Source organism: Motacilla alba, chromosome Z (genome assembly GCF_015832195.1).
Source record: "Motacilla alba alba isolate MOTALB_02 chromosome Z, Motacilla_alba_V1.0_pri, whole genome shotgun sequence".
Classification (NCBI taxonomy): domain Eukaryota; kingdom Metazoa; phylum Chordata; class Aves; order Passeriformes; family Motacillidae; genus Motacilla; species Motacilla alba.
The window spans coordinates 11,987,435-12,005,293 of NC_052046.1; the positions used below are offsets into that span (position 1 = coordinate 11,987,435).

Consider the following 17,859-nt stretch of genomic DNA (forward strand, 5'->3'; position numbering starts at 1 on the left):
GGCTCTGATGATTGGAGTGCTGGAATGGATGGATGCAGGCTCTTTCTTTAGGAAGCAGGCAGGGAGATGAGGAGTGGGTGTCACCCTCTATGTCATTGACTAGCCGCAGTGCATGGAGCTCTGCCTGGAGATGGATGAGGATTTGACCAAGAGTTTATGGCTCAGGTTTAAAGGGAGGGCAGGGACAGGTGACAGTGGAGTTCTGATAAAAGGCTGCCCAACTAGGAAGATGAAGCATATGAGGTCCTTTACATGCAGATAGGAACAACCTCATGTTTGCAAGCCCTGAGAACTTCAACCATCCCAGTATCTGTTGGAGCACACAGCATGGCACAGGCAATCCTGGAGGTTCTGGAAAGCATTGATGATAACTTCCTTCCATATGTGACAGAACAGCCAGTGAGGAGAGCTACTATGGTGGACCTCATTCTGACCAACAAGGAGGAGCTGATGGGGAATGTGAAGCTCAACAGCAGCCTTAGTTGTAGCAACCGTGAAATGGTGAAGTTTGAGTTCCTCGGGGCAGTGAGGAGGGCACACAGTAAGCTCACTGACCTTCATTTTAGGAGAGCAGACTTTAGCTTCTTCAGGGATCTGCTTGGTAGAGTCCCATGGGATTGCACTCTGGAAAGAAGAGGGGCACAAGAAAGCTAGTTAATATTCAGGAATCATCTCCTCCTGAGGTGATATACCTCAGAGGGATGCATACGAATGAAGAGGAAGTTAGGCAAAAATGCCAGGAGGCTTGCATGGATGAACAAGTTCTCAGACAAAGTCAAACACAAAAATGAAGCCTACAGAGGGTCAAAACAAGTACAGGGTGAGGAATATTGAGAGATTGTCCAAGCCAAACATATCCTGCGCTGCATCCAGAGCAGCACGGCTAGCATATTGACGGAGGCAATTCTCCCCTCTATTCTGTCCTCAGAAGACTCACTGGAGCCCTGTGTTCAGCTCTGGGTCCCCCAGTATAAGACAGACATGAACCTGCTAAAGCAAACAAAGGGTGTTCAGGGGCCTGGAGCACCTTTTCCACAGGGAAAGGCTGTCAGAGTATGGGTTGTTCAGCATAAAGAACAGAAAGCTCTAGGGAGACTTCAGAGCAGTCTTTCAGTACCTAAAGGAGCCTACAGGAAAGTTGGAGATGGACCTTTTACAAGAGCACATAGTAACAGGCAAGGGGGGAATTACTTCAGACTGAAAAAGGGTGGGTTTAGATGACATTTTAGGAAGTAATTCTTTACTGTGAGGGGATGAGGCATTGGAACAGGTTATCCAGAGAAGCTGTGGATGTTGCATCCATGAAGGTGTTCAAGACCAGGTTGGATGGGGCCCTGGATAATCTGGTCTAATGGAAGGCATCCCTGCCAATGGCAGGAGGTTTGGAATGAGATGATCTTCTAAGGTCCCTTCCAAACCCAAACGTTTCTATGATCTCTGCTACTGTATGGCATTGTATGACAACTTGCCTGTTCTCTTTGATGTTTTAGAGGTCTGATCTTGACAGAGCTATTGGAGCTCTTTGAAGTTTCATATGGCTCCTCAAAGAATTCTACAATATAAACACAATTACTCTAAATTAGAAAACGATATAGATTATAGTACTGTTATGTGATTTCTGACAGCAGGTCATATCAATCCACTTTTTCACTAGTGTGGAGCAAAGTGTTCAGAGTTGCTTCTGCAAATTCAAAATTTGTGTTCTTACTAGTGCTGATGCATGCACACAAATAGAAAGGTAAAAAAATTCCCCAGCTTATGTAAAGGGTACAAATATGATAATTTACACATACTCAGCTCTTAAAATTTAGAAAGCGTTTTGCACAGTTGTGTGAATATTTCCAGAGTGGAAAAGAAAGTATATGTGGGAATAGAACACGTTAACACATTTTTCTATCTCTATAGAGAAAAAGTGACATAGTGAAAAAGTGATCAGAAAGTCTTGATACAACAATTTTATATAATTTAGTTATAATATAAAATGGATAAAACAATTCCAATACAACAATGAAGACATTCTCATTTTTTGATTAAATAAGCAGAGGGACATAAAATCATTCAGGCAAAACTCCTACTGCTTTATATGTCAGACCATAGTAAAAGGATATGCCATTAAAACAAACCTTGTTCTGATGTTACATCCAACTCCTGCTGAATAAATGGTCCCACTTCATTCAGGTCTTCAGTTATATAAGGCACAGAATTATTTCCATGATTAATTTTCCTCTTATAAAAATATTTTGACTTTGTAGACATTCTGGTTATATGGATTAGAAAACATAATTAACAACATAAGTATCTGGCTCACTTCAAGTATGCTGTTCCTTTCATACTGCAGGCTAGTGCCTAACTGTAAAATAAACACTGTTGTGATATAACCAATAGTCATTTAGGTTTTCTCTCTGACTAAAACTTAAACCAAGCTTAATTTTATTTTCATAGCTGTGATATTTTAGTGCCATTAATGATACACTCATTCAGACAACTGTTTACAGACAAACTGTGCTATGTCTTTAAAATCATCTGGTTAAGGCTACATTTATCTCCCTCACAGGAACTTTGTTTATTGAAAAAAAATAGGAAATGGTCAGACAAGACACACAATCATATTTCAAAATACTAGACATTATTTTCAGAATACTAGCGATCTATATAACTCACTCTCTCTATATATTATAATACTAGAGGTCAATTTTTTTTCTTATTGCAATGTAAGATGAAATGCCACAGAGGAACTCAGGTTAAGGATTCTTTATCTTCAAGACAGTGCAAGATAATAACAAATAAAATATTTACTGCTTTTTCCATCTATTTTTCTGACATGCACACACATGAACATAGCTAGATTACAGATCCAGAGGAAAATAAATTAACACTGGACCACTCATCTCAAATCAAAGAAAGTTACACTGGATTTTCTCAGTGAGGGGAAGTTATCTGAATTCTTTGAGAAAACAATGACACCCATTATATTGGAAATCTGGATTCTATTTCCACATCACTAAGTTTATAAACAACCATGTACAATTCACTTAATATGCAACAGCTACCTTATGTACATGTGCTGATGGAGAATATTTAATTTGCTTAATGCAGCTGTAATTAATATGCCCAAGTATGACTTTTTGCACAAAAATAAACATGTATATAATACATATTACGTTTTTTATACATATATAACAGTAGATCTCTTCATGCTGCTCAGTAGAGGAATTATGACCAACTAGAGTTCTTAGGTTAAAAAAAAAAAATACCCCAAATCACTTTCACAAAGATTATCGTAGACTTGTACAATCTGGACATCAAGAGGAGAACTGGCCACTGTGGAACAGCCTTCATTCACACTACTTTCTTCCTCTGCTCCAGACTGGGCTTCTGATAGAGGTGCAATTTCTTTCAGATATTGATCATCTGGATGCTATTAATAAAAATAACGATAATCGAAATTCACTAGTTAAAAAAAAATGCCAGGTACTTTGGAAAAAAAACATAATGCTTTCACATAGAATGATTATACTTAATTCATATCCTTTTCTTTACTATGGAGCCAAGAAATCCTGGATTTACAGATTTACAGAAACATGAGTTTCTCCCCTTTTTGCATTAAGTGAAGCAATGGTCCTCTGAAGTATCCAAAAAAAAATATAAGAAAGATTTCTCGGTGTCAACTAAGTATGAATTGTCAAAGATACTATATGACAACATAATCAAGACAAATACATACAGTAAGATTTGGCCTTATCCAGACAATATAGAACTCTCAAATTACCACTGAAAACAGTACAAAAGGCAAAAAGAGATACATAACCTTGTGGTTAGATGCATGCCCAAGTTGTAAATAAAATACTTGTCAAAAAACCAGAAAATACAAACCAAAAGTAAGGAAAAAATCCCTTATGAAATTGGAGAAAAGCCTTCTCAACCTGAGTCCCACAACTCTCTTCCCTCAAAGCCTTTCATGTATTCACTGACTCTATGTACTATTAATTAAAGAAGCTAAGTGATCCAGCTGTCTATGGTATAAACTAAAGCAATACATACCAGATTCCTGGCAAATCTCCTCCTTCATATCCACACATATATTCCAAACCTCTGTAACAGTTCTAGTCATTTTTTAGTGGTCTTTAACCAGTTAAAATACTCCAGTCAGACTGGAGTATTGCACTGTCCTCAAGCACAAATGAACTTAAACTCTTGCAAGAGGAACTATTTCCTTATCCTTTGCCTTGCTTTGCCATGTTCTATCTCCAGTAGTATGTTTTTTCAAAGATCATGTCTAAAACTAGACACAAGAAACTTACAGGAATTTGTGCAAAAAAATGTGGTGTCTGGATAAATCACCTACATTTTAAACTTCCAAACAGAACTTTCATCTCCAACTCAATTATTTCTCCCGACAGAATTTCAGTATTTATGGATTTTTCCCTTTTCTTAGCAACTCTTAAAAGAAAGGCTATTAGTCAATATACCGTGTTTTACTGAGAGCAGAACTATGAGGTAAAACATGTATGTGATTCTCCCTACTGGCATAACTCACACACTCCACTAACACTTGTTCTAACTCATCCTTTTTCTTACCTTACATTTTATGCTCCTTGTTTGAGTTCTGTTTCCAAATAACTGTTCTAACAACCAAAAAGATGTAAGGACAGCTGCCGATGATGTTTTCAGATGTATCTTTGGGAGAGTCTCTTCTAAGGAATCTTGTTTATTGGAACGACAGAGCAGTCTTTTATCGGACCATCTGATCATCCACTCCAGCAATTTTGAAATATTGCTTAATTTGCCCATCAAATCTATAGGCAGTTCTTCCGCTGGTACAATACCAACTACATCAAGAGTTTTGTAAACATATTTAGGAATTGCCTGAGTTTGCAGAGTAGAAGAAGTACGGTTACAAAAGGTGTGGCTTGCCTGTGCAACACTGACTCCTTGACTGTCAGTCTGAGCTCTGTATACTGATTTGTATTTTAAACCAAATAAGCCTTCTTGAAGTCCTTTTTTTAGGTTACACACAGAAGGTTCTGTGGTCTGCCCAACAGACTGTACAATTGTTGGTTTTTCCAAAATATTTTTGTTTTCATTACAGGCAGATAGTTTTTCAGGATCACAGGATGCCAGGGTGACAGTATAGCAAGACCCTGCTCTAAACACACTTTGACTTCTAGTTTTGTTTTGTCGACGTTTTAGTGCTGTGTGAACATCAAAAAAGAGAGAGTTCAATTCATGCTCTCGAAGCAGCCCAGAAAAGCTAGTGAGAAATGGAATTCCAAGGTCACTGTACTTTATGAGGTCTCTCTCAAGAACATAACTCAAAAAGAGTTCTAAAAATCTAACATACTCATCATCATCACGTTCAAATTCCCATGCACCAACTACAGGCAAATTATGTTGATTAAGCCTGTCTCTCCTACACACTTTGTCTTTATGTTTTGTTTTACAGTTAGGAGCTTTTATCTTGTGTGTGGTATATTTGTTACCTATTTCCCTTTGTCGTTGGAGTTCATTTTCCCTGTAAGACAATAGATGTAAGAACCATTAATACTCAAATCCATTTTAAAAAGAATTACATGCAACATTAGTTCCTTATCTTCCACTGAAGTTAAAAACAGGCAATAACCCCAAATTTACATTAGTACAATGTATAGGTGGCAAGTTAATCAAATTCAAAATCCACAGACAGAAACTAGGCAGTAACATATATGAATGTAGATACAGCTGATAGCTGATAGTAATCTACACTTGAATAATTTATTAGTCACATACTAACTGATATAACATTGGCAGTTCTACTATTTGGGAAATCTGTAATTCTTCACTTGATAAATCACTCATACTGACAATTAACCTGTTTGGTGAAGAGATTACCTGATCAGCAGGAGACAAGTCTTCCCCCCCCCCCACCCCCCCCGCCCCCAATTTATATCAAAAGCCTTCTGCTGCAATTTTCTCATACCTTGGGAATGAAGGTGTTTGAGGTCTTGTTTCTTCAGTAAACAAAGCATCAGAAAGTGCATCTGCTGTGTCTGCATCATTATATACCTGAGGATTCCCAACATCGGTAAGTGTGCTTGTGCTTAGACTAGTGCCTAATGAGAATCTGTCATAACAGTGCTCCTCATCATTTGATGCTGCCTCTTCTACTGGCTCCCAAATATTAACTTCTATAGGGCCTATGTTCTTTACTACACGTCTCAAGGCCTTCTTCCTCACTTCTTCAGCAGCTTGTATAACAACAGACATAATTTCTTCACTTTCAGGACCTTCTGAAAGAAAGAAAACCAAGTTTTCAGTTTTAATTTTCAGTTTTAATTTAGTCTCAAATTGAGACATGAATTAGATTTCAATTAAAATAATAAATTAGATCCATTTATAAATTCAACAAGAAACTGTGATAAAGTGAAGAAACATCAACATTTTGAAAGCCATGATACCCCTGTGACTGGTATAGAAATTGTACGTATCAGAAAGAAAACAGAGACTTTGTGACAAAACTCAAAGTTGTCCAAGTGAAAATGACAATAATTGTTTTGCATGGGGTATGACAGAAAGTATTGTCGCAAGCTAATAACTAGGATAAAAACCAAAGCTTGTTTAAAACCTCTGGAAGAATGATGAACATTACCTTTAACAGTACTGCATCTGAGTCGCTGCTGAAGTCCATGATATTTATCTCTTAGTGGAACTCTTACATCTTCAGGATTAGGAAACGCTTTTACAAAAATCTCTGCCACCTACACAAAAAACAAAGCATCTTTTCCAGTAGCTATCATACAAGTAGGTGTCTTATCACATAGAACTTACACCATGAGAAAATCTAACTAGTAGGTTTTCCAAGGAGAAATATTTGTGATAATCTCTATTGCTTTTATTCTAGTTTTAAGGTCTTTTACCTTTTTTACTGGTGGCAATTCTCCAAGCAGACTTAAAATTACATCCTGAACTATTTCTTCAACATTCATGAATCTGCAGAAAGGAAGCATTCGACAAGCCCACTCCACTGCATTCAGACAATTCTCAACTGTGTAGGCATCATATCCATTCTTATTCGGATCCTAAAAGAATTACCAGAAACATTAATTACTATGAACAATGTATTTCAGCAAAATTATTCATATATTGCAAATAGTAATGCTTCTTAAAAACAAAAATCTCTAACTTATCTGCCAAGCAGAGCAGTATATGAGGGCGTGAAACAGATCAACATTGTAATGAATCATAACGTACATTAAAAAAATAAGAGAAAGAGAAAAAAAGGACTTTTTAAAACCAGCTTAGGAAATAATTCCATTATTCCACACACCTGAAGAGTTTACAGTCACAAGTAAAACCGGAGGATTTGCCTAAACTGTTAAATAATTCTACTTCGACTTCAGGTGATCACAAATTCTTTCTTGTGAGCAAGATAATTAACCTTGCAAGAGGCATTTAAGATGGATTGGTTTATTTTGAACAGTATTTTCTATCTCATTTGTCACTGTCAGAAGAAGTACAAAAAAATCAGAATAAACCACCATTTGAAACAGAGCCATCCTATTTATCTGAAACTTGGTTTTTCTGGTGAAGAAAAATCTTGGACTTGTTACAGAATACATGACAACTATGCTAGTAGTTTCCTTCTTTTTCTTCCTGGACTTCTGACATCAATTGAAAAGGTATAAGTAGAGAAAACATGATCAAATTTTAATTTTTTTCATTACTCCTTCTGATAACCATGTGTATTTAACACACCATAAACCCCATTTTTGGTGTACTAAGTATGTATTATTCAGGAAATGCTCAAAATACCTTGATCTAATAGGGAAAAAAACAAGCCAGAAAGTAAATTCTTAGGTCAACAAGTGCAGAAGCTGGTGCTTTCCTGGCAGCTCTTCTGACTCAAATACCAAGCAAAAGCCTAACAGAAATATTGTCAGGAAGATGGAGATCACATGCACAGCACACTGCTCCATAGCATCAAATACGTAATTCACATTGCAAGCACTGTGCTCATTTTGTTCTGTTATACAAACAGAAGTTGTCACAGAAATATACAGCACATCTTTCTTCTTCTTCTCATAGCCTCATGCAATCAAGATGTATCTCTACTAGATTAGTAATACAATTACCTTGATATTGTTAATATTTTCCCTCGCAGTTTGGTACCGCCTACAGTTGTCAGATAGTTTTTCACGAACATGAAACATCCAACATAATGCACAGAACTCTCTGAACCAACCTACAATACAAAAATGCAATATGATGAGATTCTATTTCAATAAATTGAGTAGCCTGACATTTTTCAGTATTGTTCTGGAGCTACAGCTCCTTAGTCCCTTTTAGTGTTCATGTTCTTTCACATCTATCAGGTCTGTAAGACAACCCCCCATACCCAATCCAGAACAGCACATTTTAGAATAAGAGTTTCAGTATCTAACATAAAAGCTGGAAATTAAATGTGTTCCTGACACATTGCAATATACTATTTCAACCTAATATGCCAGCTGTGGATTTTCACTGGTGTTCTTTTTTCCAGCTCTAAATTATTTTATGTTACTGCATACAGACCCAAAATTTTACAGGTAATGTCATCAAACTGATGGGCTCCAGAAGATGTAGATCCATAGAGAGCAGTATGGAAATTGCAGTAACGAAGCAAAGTCTCTGGGAATGGACTCAACAAAGGAAGAGAACCTTTCATTCTAATCTATAACAACAGGTAAATAAACAATCAAAATGGAAATAAAAATCAGTTAAAATTTTACATGTATCACTACTAAAGGCACAGCCTCTCAGTTATTAGAATACTGCCAAGATTAGTAAAACTCCCTGAAGCTTGCTTTTGATTTTCTTCAAATCACTATTCTGAAAATTCATTTAAAGGAATATGTTTAAATATGAACTATGGCACAAAGAATGCTTTTGTTTGAATGGTACTCATGATTACCATGAAATATAAGAATAACAAAGTATAAGAACTAAGATCACAATTAAGAAACCAAACTGATTCAACACAGTCCAGGTTGCTGTCACCAAGGCTGACTATCTTTGCCTCCAGGTTCAGTTGAAATGCCTGACCAGCTCCCCATGACAACATTAGGCATGTGACCATACAAAGAGAAGTAAATACTTTTTAGTCAGATCAGTTCCTGATCTCAATCACTGCATTAATGCTGGTGCAGTGGGGTTGCAGGAAGAGAGAGCCATTCACACTCTCTTCTTCTTTAAATAGCTACGTTGCAAAAACCTAAGAAAAGACTGATTGTACACAAAAACTTTCAATCAATTTATTCTGAATTTGCTTCTGTGAAAAAAAAATTGTACAAAAGTAAAATGAGGTCTTACAAGTTCTGTGCACTAAGATGATCCCTTTACCTGAAGTGAGCATTACCTTCTCTGTTAATATTCAACCCTAAGTGATTTGGAGCATATTTCCAGCTAACAGCTATAACTCCCAAATAAAGTCTGTTTTTTCCTTTTAATGGAAAATAAATTAATTCATATGTTACCAAGTAGGTATAGAAAGACCCAAAAGGAAACACTTCATGATTTAGATACCCTATATCTTTAAGTTCTGGTTTCCTATAAAAATGAACATGAAGTATAAAACTAATGACGACATTTACAAAACATGACATCAAAGCCAAAATGAGACTGAATGCTTCTGCAGCTGCAAACTTATCAGTAATATTTACAATTGATAATCAAGGTAAAAACAGAAAGTTAGATGTTTACTTTCTGCATAACTTTTCTTGCCCACTTCAGTTGTGTAATATACCACTGTGCTGCAGAGCAAGAACAATGAGCAGCCCGGAAGAGCAAGATAATTCGCTGAAGAACTCCTGACACTTTCTGACGGACTTCTTTCTCTGTTTTTAAAAGAATGTCATCGCTGTCTTCCTGAAAATGCAAAGACAAAAAAACCTCAGAATTAGAAAGGAATATAACTAAATGTTGTTACTGGTCCTAATCCCATCTTCTTTATAGCATAGATCATTTATGGAAAAAACACACAGGCACATATACTTTCTCATCACTGCTGTGCTACTTAGCAGACATAGAAGAAAACAGAAAAATTAGCTCAAAAGAACCAGAATAAAGCTCATAAATATTCATAAATACCATCCAAAAACCACACAAGAAACAGACTTACATCACTGAGAGAAGCTGGCTGAGGACAGTACAATGGTGGTGCTGGAAGACACAGCCCAACCGGAACCAAACCATAAAACTTTTTGCAAAGATCCTTGGCAGAATCCATCAAAAGCTGAAATGTCTCTGAGAGAATATCAACATCTGCCATAACAGCTGCTTTCAGTAGTTCCTGTATTGAACTGTAAAGAACATCTGCATCTTCCTCTTCAATGGGATCTATAAAATATTAAGCCCAGAAACTGACAAATTAATTGAATCAATACATGGATCTTCATTGTGACATCATGAGGTTACATTCTCTGAATTTGCATTCATATATTACAATGACAGACCTCATCCACTTGCTTTAAGATAAGATCTCATGCATTAAAAACTAGTATTCAATTATTAATTTTAAGTTTTGCCCCATTACCATGATGCCAATTGCCTTTCTAGGTAGAGAACAGAACTTTTTAGCCAGGCATTTGCTTGGCATAACATTTTGGCATTCTTATTAATAATGACTAAAGCAATTCTTTTATCAGTTAGTAGGGCCACCTGCTGACAAGAACTTGAAATGCTTTCAGACAAAAAGAGAATAAAATATAGAGATTGTGCCAGTAAACTTTCTGTAGAATATAAATAAGGTCAGGCTGACCTAGATGGCAGTGTGAATTTAAGCAGTTAAGTATCAAGTTAGGAGCTCACAGTATCTGCAGGGTCCAGCGAAGACCTGGCCAACAGCCAGAGAGACAAGTGTGAAACCTGCCTCTGTGTGTTCATGTCTCTAAGGGCAAGACAAGGGAAGACACCAAGGGAGCGATGCCTGCATGCCAGAAATACAGTGTGTACATTGCTATATGTGTGTCTCTAAAGGTCAGGCACCTGGACAGGCTGAGGAGCCCAGACCAACTCTCTGCTGTATCCTATATACTGACAGGACTGTATGCTCCAGGCCAGCTGCTGTGTGGGTGCATGGACAGTGTATGTGTAGGGGGGAAGAGGGTGTTTGTGAGTGTGTGTTGTGAGTTTTCTGAGTACCAGAAAGCAAAGAGGGGCTGGGGCTTTGGGGGCTCACATACACAGACATGAGCTACCTGTGACAATCACCAACTGGGTCAGCTGGCCACCTACTCAGCTAATGCTCTTGCCACTGGCCTAGCTACTGGAGTGACACACACTGTATAAACAGGTACCTATACGCCAGTCTTAAGCCTGACCAACAGGAGAGGGAAAGGTGATAGGACTGTTGGTGCTGCCTGTGTGAGTGGTGAGCAGGTCTGCAGGTGTTTGTGTGTGGCCAGTCCTACATAGGTGCTGAGTATGTGCCTACTGGGAATACACTCTTAGCCTTGCTAGCTGCTGGACCTGGACACTTTATCAGAAAGGAAAAAGCAAAACCAGACCTCTTATAGCTAATTTCAACTGCGATGATACTTCCCATACTTGTTAACACAGACATTTTTTTGTTTGTTTATTGTAAAGAAGATTTGGTTTTCTTCCAAATAAGTTAATATCAAATATGGTCAAATAAAGGTTTGGACAATACAAATGAGAAGACAAGATTGAGAATTTATCTCATTTCTGGAATGCTCACAGCCAAAACACACATCCTCAGGAAATTAAAGTGCTTGAATATATTATAACAGTAATACACACATTGGAGAAGACAAAGCAATTGTTTCTTTCTCAGACAGTGTATAACTGTATATGTATATGTAGTCAAATAACATGAAAAATAACCACAATTATTTCTCATTTGAAGTACCTGTGAACATCTTGTATTTAATATGTCCTGATGTTTCAGAAGTTACTGGCTGTCCTAACAATGACTGTAACTTTTCCTGAAAAGTCTGCATTGGTAATAAGCTTAATGGCAGGTGACACTCTGGTTTTTTCATTCTGAAAGTATAACAAGAAACTGCTCATGAGTAACAAAGTAATATCCATACATAATCCAATGAAGGTCTGTTAAACTATTATCTATGCCAAAATAACTACTCTTAACATCTTAAATAACTAATATCCAAAATAACTAATCTTAACATCTTAAGTTCTACACCTAGTAGGAGTCTGGGAATATGAACTTCTGAGGCATATTATATGGCTTGTCACAATAAACTTTATGGAAATAGCTATGTAACAAAAACAGTATATTAATTCCAATTGCAAGTTTACCTTGAGAGCTCCTCAGAGTTCTGACAATACAGCTGGTAGGCCAGACCAATTGACACAGACAGCTTCCAGTCCCCAAGTGTGTGTGCTAACCACACAGCCTCTGGAATAAGTCCACCAACAAAGAACAAATCAAGAGCATATTCAGCTGTCCACACAGATGAAAGCTTCTGGTCCCTGACAGCTCTGGTAACCAAACAGTGTTGCAGTGGAATGATGCGACGAGGTAAGTCTGTGACATGAAAGGCATATATTAAAGTTAACATAAATCCTCATGCCACCAGATGAATAATCTAGAATTCATTTGCTCACATTGCTTGTGGATTAGTTACAGTGTACAACTGCTTTTATTATGAATTTACTTTTATTAGAGGTACGCTATGGTAGTGCATCTGCAGCAGCAGATGCAGCTCATGCAGTGGTATAAGAGTGTGTTCAGAATAGGCTATTTTCCTGCTTAATAATGTTGGATATGAAAGCAAGTACCAAACTCGTGTTTTTGGGGTTTTTTTTCACTTTAAAGACTTAATCACGTAATGGACCATTTGCAAATATTCTTCATATCTGTAGGATATACCAGAGTACACATGAGATAAATGGAAATTCCTAGAGTTTTTCTAGTGTACCCATATAGTTTGTACACACTGTGCTTATTGCAGAAGACAGAACGTTAAAAGGCATTTTTGAGAAAGAACAGTACATAATATTCTGTGATTCTTTGATTTTAGGATAGTATATAGATACAAACCTCAGACAAATTTACTATCTCTTTTTTTGTTCAGATTTAGATTTGTTTTTCAAGGTTTTGCTTCCTCGTTATCCTGTAGAGGTGCTGATCAACATGAATTCTAAGGAGTTATTTGCTTCTCTTACAGCTTCTGTTTTGCTCAGACAGTGGCATTACTTAGGAGATAATCACACTAATCCAGCTTGCGCAATGTAATTTTACCCTGATTGTCTCACCACGTACATTGATCTTTGCCTAATCAAGTATTAAAATCAAGGTTTTATTTTGTAGGTTTTATCTTGAAAGCTGTTCAAATAAAGGATTCAAGAGACCATTAAGAAGTAGATATCAGGGCATGTAAAGAAACATTAAAAATACTCAAAGTATTCAAATACACTACAGAAAGCCTAATCAATCAAAAATAAGTTAATACTGTAAAAAATGCGTGGCATTATAATATCAACTTACTGGAAGAATACTTAACATGCTTCCAAACAAATCTTTATTCTCACAAACATTTGAAAAAGTAGCTCTGAAAATAAAAATTTCCTAACAAAGGAAATCTTTAAATGGAATCTCTCTGAAACCACTCATTGTGATAAATAGTAATTCTCAGAAAAAAGCCAAGAAGCAGGATTTAAACTAACAAGTACTACTGGATTCAACGCCAAGCAACTTGGCATTCCCATTTGCTTTGACAATATGGTGTCTGAAGCATTTGGATTTGGATTCCAAGACTTTGACTGTCAGATAAGCAAAAAACACTTTCCTCTGGCTTTTCAGCTGGGGTCACACCCGATCACAGATTCAAGTACTTCTTCAGCACCGCTGTTATCCCGCTTTTGGGAGGATCAAAGTCAGTCAGAGCCAGATCTTCAGGCAAAATTGTGACAAAGGATGATAAAAAGACTGAGGTACTTAATGCCTTCCCTTCCTCACTCTTTAATAGTAAAATCAGTTTCCTGAGTAGCAAGCTCTCTGAGCTGGAAGACAGGAATGGGGAACAGAATGAAGACCCCAGTCCTAGGGAAAATGGTCAGCAACCTCATACACCCCTTAGACACGCACAATTCTATTGGGCTAGATGTGATCCACCAGAAGATACTAAGGGAGCTGGAGGAAATACTCACTGAGCCGCTTCCATCATTACCTACAGTCCTGGCTTACCAGGGAGGCTCCAGCTGACCAGAGGTTGGCAAAAGGGACACCCACCCACAGGAAGAGCTGGAAGAAGGGTCTGAAGAACTACAGACCTATCAGCCTGACTGTGATGCAGAGGAAAGTCATGGATCATCTTGAGAGCCATCATGAGACACATACAGGACAACCAGGATCAGGCCCAGCCAGCAGGGATTTGAAAAAGGCAGGTCCTGCTTGACCACCCTGATCTCCTTCTATGACAGGGTGCAGGAAGACTCTGCAGAGGGTTCTGGATTGACAATTGTATGATATTTAACAAGGCCATGTGTCAGGTCCTGTGCTTGGATCACAACAACCCCTGCCTACACTACATGCTGGGGAAAGAGTGCCTGGAAAACTGTCCAGTGGAAAAGGATATGGGCATGTTGCTTGACAGAGGCTGAACATAAGCCACTGCGTGTCCAGGTGGCCCAGGAAGCCAAGGGCATCCTGGCTTGTATCAGGAATAGCATGGCCAGCAGGACTTCGGTAGTGATTGACCCTCTGTACTCAGCACTGGTGAAGTCAGCCTGAATGCTGGGGTCAGTTTTGAGTCCCCTCAGTACAAGAAAGACATTGAGGCGCTGGATCATGTCCAGAGAAGGGCAACAAGGCTGGGGAAGGGTCTGGAGCACGAGTCTTGTGAGAAGCAACTGAGCGAGCTGGGGATGTTTAGCCTGGAGAAAAGGAGGCTCAAGGGAGACCTTATCACTGTACAACTCCTTGAAGGCAGGCAGGCTGTAGCCAGGTTGCGATCCATCTTTTATCCCAAGAGCCAAGTGACAGAAGAGGAAATGGCTTCAAGTTATGCCAGGGGAGGTTTAGACAGGATATCAGGAAAAACTGCTTCTCTATAAGTGTTGTCAAGCATTGGACCTGGCTGTCCAGGAAGGTGGGTTGAGTCTCCATTCCTGCAGGTATTTTAAAGATGTGAAGATGTTTAGGGACATGGTTTAGTGGTGGGCTTGGCAATGTTAATGGCTGGACACAATGATCTTACACATATTTTCCAACCTAAATGATCCTATCTGTTTTAACAAAAACTGTATCAGCTACACTTTTTTTGTGACATCCTTATGTTTTTTTTTCTGTCTCCTACTCCACTGAAAAGCTAACTTGATCATCAAGTTAAAGCATAACAGACATCATTGATACATGTGAAAAAATTGTAAGATTTAAACAACTAGAACAGCTTGTACAGGAAATACCTTGTTTGATATGAAGTGGATGAAGGATGTCAACATTGTGGGGAGGAAAGATATAGAGTAGCTGCTTTGTGAAATAAGCAGCCATGAATCGTGCCATGGATTGAATCACAGCCATGGCAGCATCAGTATGAATGCTGGTTACCATCCATAGTTCATGCTGAAAACACCCAATATCTAAAAAAATAAAAATCAAATTAAAATATTACGATTAAAATTATTTTAGATTTGAATGCTAAAATTATTTAATCACAGGTTATAAAACATTTTTTTTAAAACAAGCAAACTTACAGGTTATGAAACATTTTTTTTAAAACAAGCAAACTTACTTATAAATCCTTGACAAGCTTTCAGAGCTTAGAGAGCTTAATCTTTTACACTAATTACACATTATACTAATATTAGAAGACTTTTCTACTAGGTTTTTAATGACTGGAGATGGACCTTTAGCATCTAAATTTAGACCTGCACTGAGTCAAAAAAACCACTTCTTCAAACTTGGAAATTTGGATTTAACTTAGATTCAGACTTTATAAAAAAAAAAAATTTACAAGCATCTGCAAAAACATCCCACTGTCAAATTAGGTTTGGTGAATCTGCTGGTTTTTCATGTTGTATCATAAAAAAGATAAATTAATATAAAATCAAATCACATAATTTCCCCCTTATTTTTCTTATTCAAAGTCCTTCTTCAAGAGGATTTGAGTCTAAAAATATTTAGCAGGTGACTAGTAGAGAATGAGAGTTGTCTAAACACATATTCCAACAAGTGCAGCTGAAACATCATCTGAGGATCAGAAAAAACCACTGAAAACAGTGTAAAGTGAAAAGCATCAAAAGTGGTCAGGTGTTTATGTGATGACACAGAAATTAGACGCTAGGTCCTTCAAACAGTGTCAACATACCTTATCACACTTTTAGGCAATGTAAACATACCAGAAAATTCTTCCATCTGACCTGTGGAGAGCTGTGATCGCCTTAGAATCTCTCTTACCAGATGATCGCAGAGTCCCTGAGCTTCACACATGTTATATTGATACAGGTGACAAAACAATATTGCAAGACAGTATCTACGCTGAAGAAAACATGCTCTTTTTCCTCCTGCATTAAAACATAAAAAAGGTACAAGTCCAAGTGGAAGAGAAACAATAAACACAAAAAGAGATGTAGCAAGTTAAAGTACTAGTTCTTTTCTCTCCAGAAACACATCTACATAAACAATACACTTCAAGAAGTAGAAATCAGGAGCAGCTACTTTAGGATATGATCTTTCTATAAAACCTCAAAGTCCCTAGTAAGTTAATGCTCCTCCACAACATTTTTATTTCTAGAGATACAGCAGTTTTCAAAACAATACTATGCATAACTGTTAAGACACAGACAAAAACAGGAGAGCTTAAGGAAGTCTAGCCTTCAAAGAAAGAGTGCCTGAACCACAGTGGAATTGCTTAGACACCCACCAAGCCTCCAATATTCTGAATTTTTTTCCTCAATGAAGTATTCTTTACTCTAATAACCAGCAGAAAATTTTCTCATGATGCCTGGAAAAGAAACTCTGGTATATCTGTTTCAAATCAACTCTTACAAAAACTCCTGATGCAAGTTTTATTTTGTTACTCTCCAAACACTAATTCTTTTAATTTTACAGCTACTAAAGGAATTGATTTTTCTTCATCTGTTTTTCTTTGTCTCTTTCTTGTTCACAAATTTATCTAGAGCTTTCCTCTACCAAGTACTTAATAATTGCAAGAAAGTTCTCGTATTAAAATAGAAATGCACAGAATTTTCTCAGAGAGCAACCAAATTTAAGTTCTGACTGGTGTCTATGAATCCCATCTTAACTTCAAATATGCACCCTTTATGCATCCCACCCCCTCTTCTTGAAGAGCAAACAGAGTAACAAATGTAAAATGATTATACAGCTGACCCCCTTCCATCCTCAAAGATTTTATCCCTTACCCTTTGTCTTGAGTTCACAAAGAGATCTTTTCCAAATGTCCACAGATTCTCTGTATGAGCCCAAAAGGAACTGCTCCTCACCTACAAAAGTCACATATTAACAAGTTTAAAGCTTTACTTTTAGTAGTTACTTTTTACAAATACATACGCTCTTCTTTCAGCATCAGGCATTTACTAAAAGCAGAACAAAATATGAGAGCCCCCAGAAAACTTCTATTCTCACAATTAAGTCTAAGTTTTGACCATCTGAGAGAAGATGACTTTGAATACTCCTTTCCAGGACAGGTAATGTATGAGCTCTCCTCCAGGAGGAGCTAATGTATGGTATGGAGTGCTGTAGGAAGAGGAGTTGAAATTGTCATTTAAGGGAGAGAGATCAAGAACATGGCAAGGAAACAGAATTGTAAAGGGAGACATAAATGGGAAGCTGGGCTTAGCAGTGTAGAAGTCAAAAGGAAGGTAGAACATAGGACAGTAAAGTATAAGAAATTAGGCTACAAC

At 37.5% G+C, this 17,859-nt stretch overlaps 1 protein-coding gene across 16 annotated transcripts in view; it reads right to left on the bottom strand.

Moving 5' to 3' along the window:
* Positions 1-17,859, bottom strand: part of CPLANE1 (ciliogenesis and planar polarity effector 1) — a 61,175-nt gene that overhangs the window by 29,186 nt on the left and 14,130 nt on the right. For 13 of the 16 annotated variants that reach the window (XR_005255205.1, XM_038123902.1, XM_038123905.1 and 10 more), the window contains 17 exons: positions 17,359-17,439; positions 16,336-16,500; positions 15,403-15,576; positions 12,292-12,520; positions 11,882-12,015; positions 10,133-10,350; positions 9,715-9,879; positions 8,548-8,686; positions 8,109-8,218; positions 6,894-7,055; positions 6,626-6,734; positions 5,957-6,266; positions 4,579-5,512; positions 3,255-3,418; positions 2,124-2,257; positions 1,470-1,552; positions 556-624 (listed from right to left, as the gene is read on the bottom strand). Coding sequence is in view for 15 of the 16 variants with exons in the window: in XM_038123902.1 (XP_037979830.1) it covers positions 556-624; positions 1,470-1,552; positions 2,124-2,257; positions 3,255-3,418; positions 4,579-5,512; positions 5,957-6,266; positions 6,626-6,734; positions 6,894-7,055; positions 8,109-8,218; positions 8,548-8,686; positions 9,715-9,879; positions 10,133-10,350; positions 11,882-12,015; positions 12,292-12,520; positions 15,403-15,576; positions 16,336-16,500; positions 17,359-17,439 (3,380 nt within the window). In the remaining variant the exon portion in view is untranslated. The remainder of the gene's footprint in view (positions 1-555; positions 625-1,469; positions 1,553-2,123; positions 2,258-3,254; positions 3,419-4,578; positions 5,513-5,956; positions 6,267-6,625; positions 6,735-6,893; positions 7,056-8,108; positions 8,219-8,547; positions 8,687-9,714; positions 9,880-10,132; positions 10,351-11,881; positions 12,016-12,291; positions 12,521-15,402; positions 15,577-16,335; positions 16,501-17,358; positions 17,440-17,859) is intronic. The other 3 variants (XM_038123901.1, XM_038123913.1, XM_038123911.1) reach the window with 2 other exon arrangements.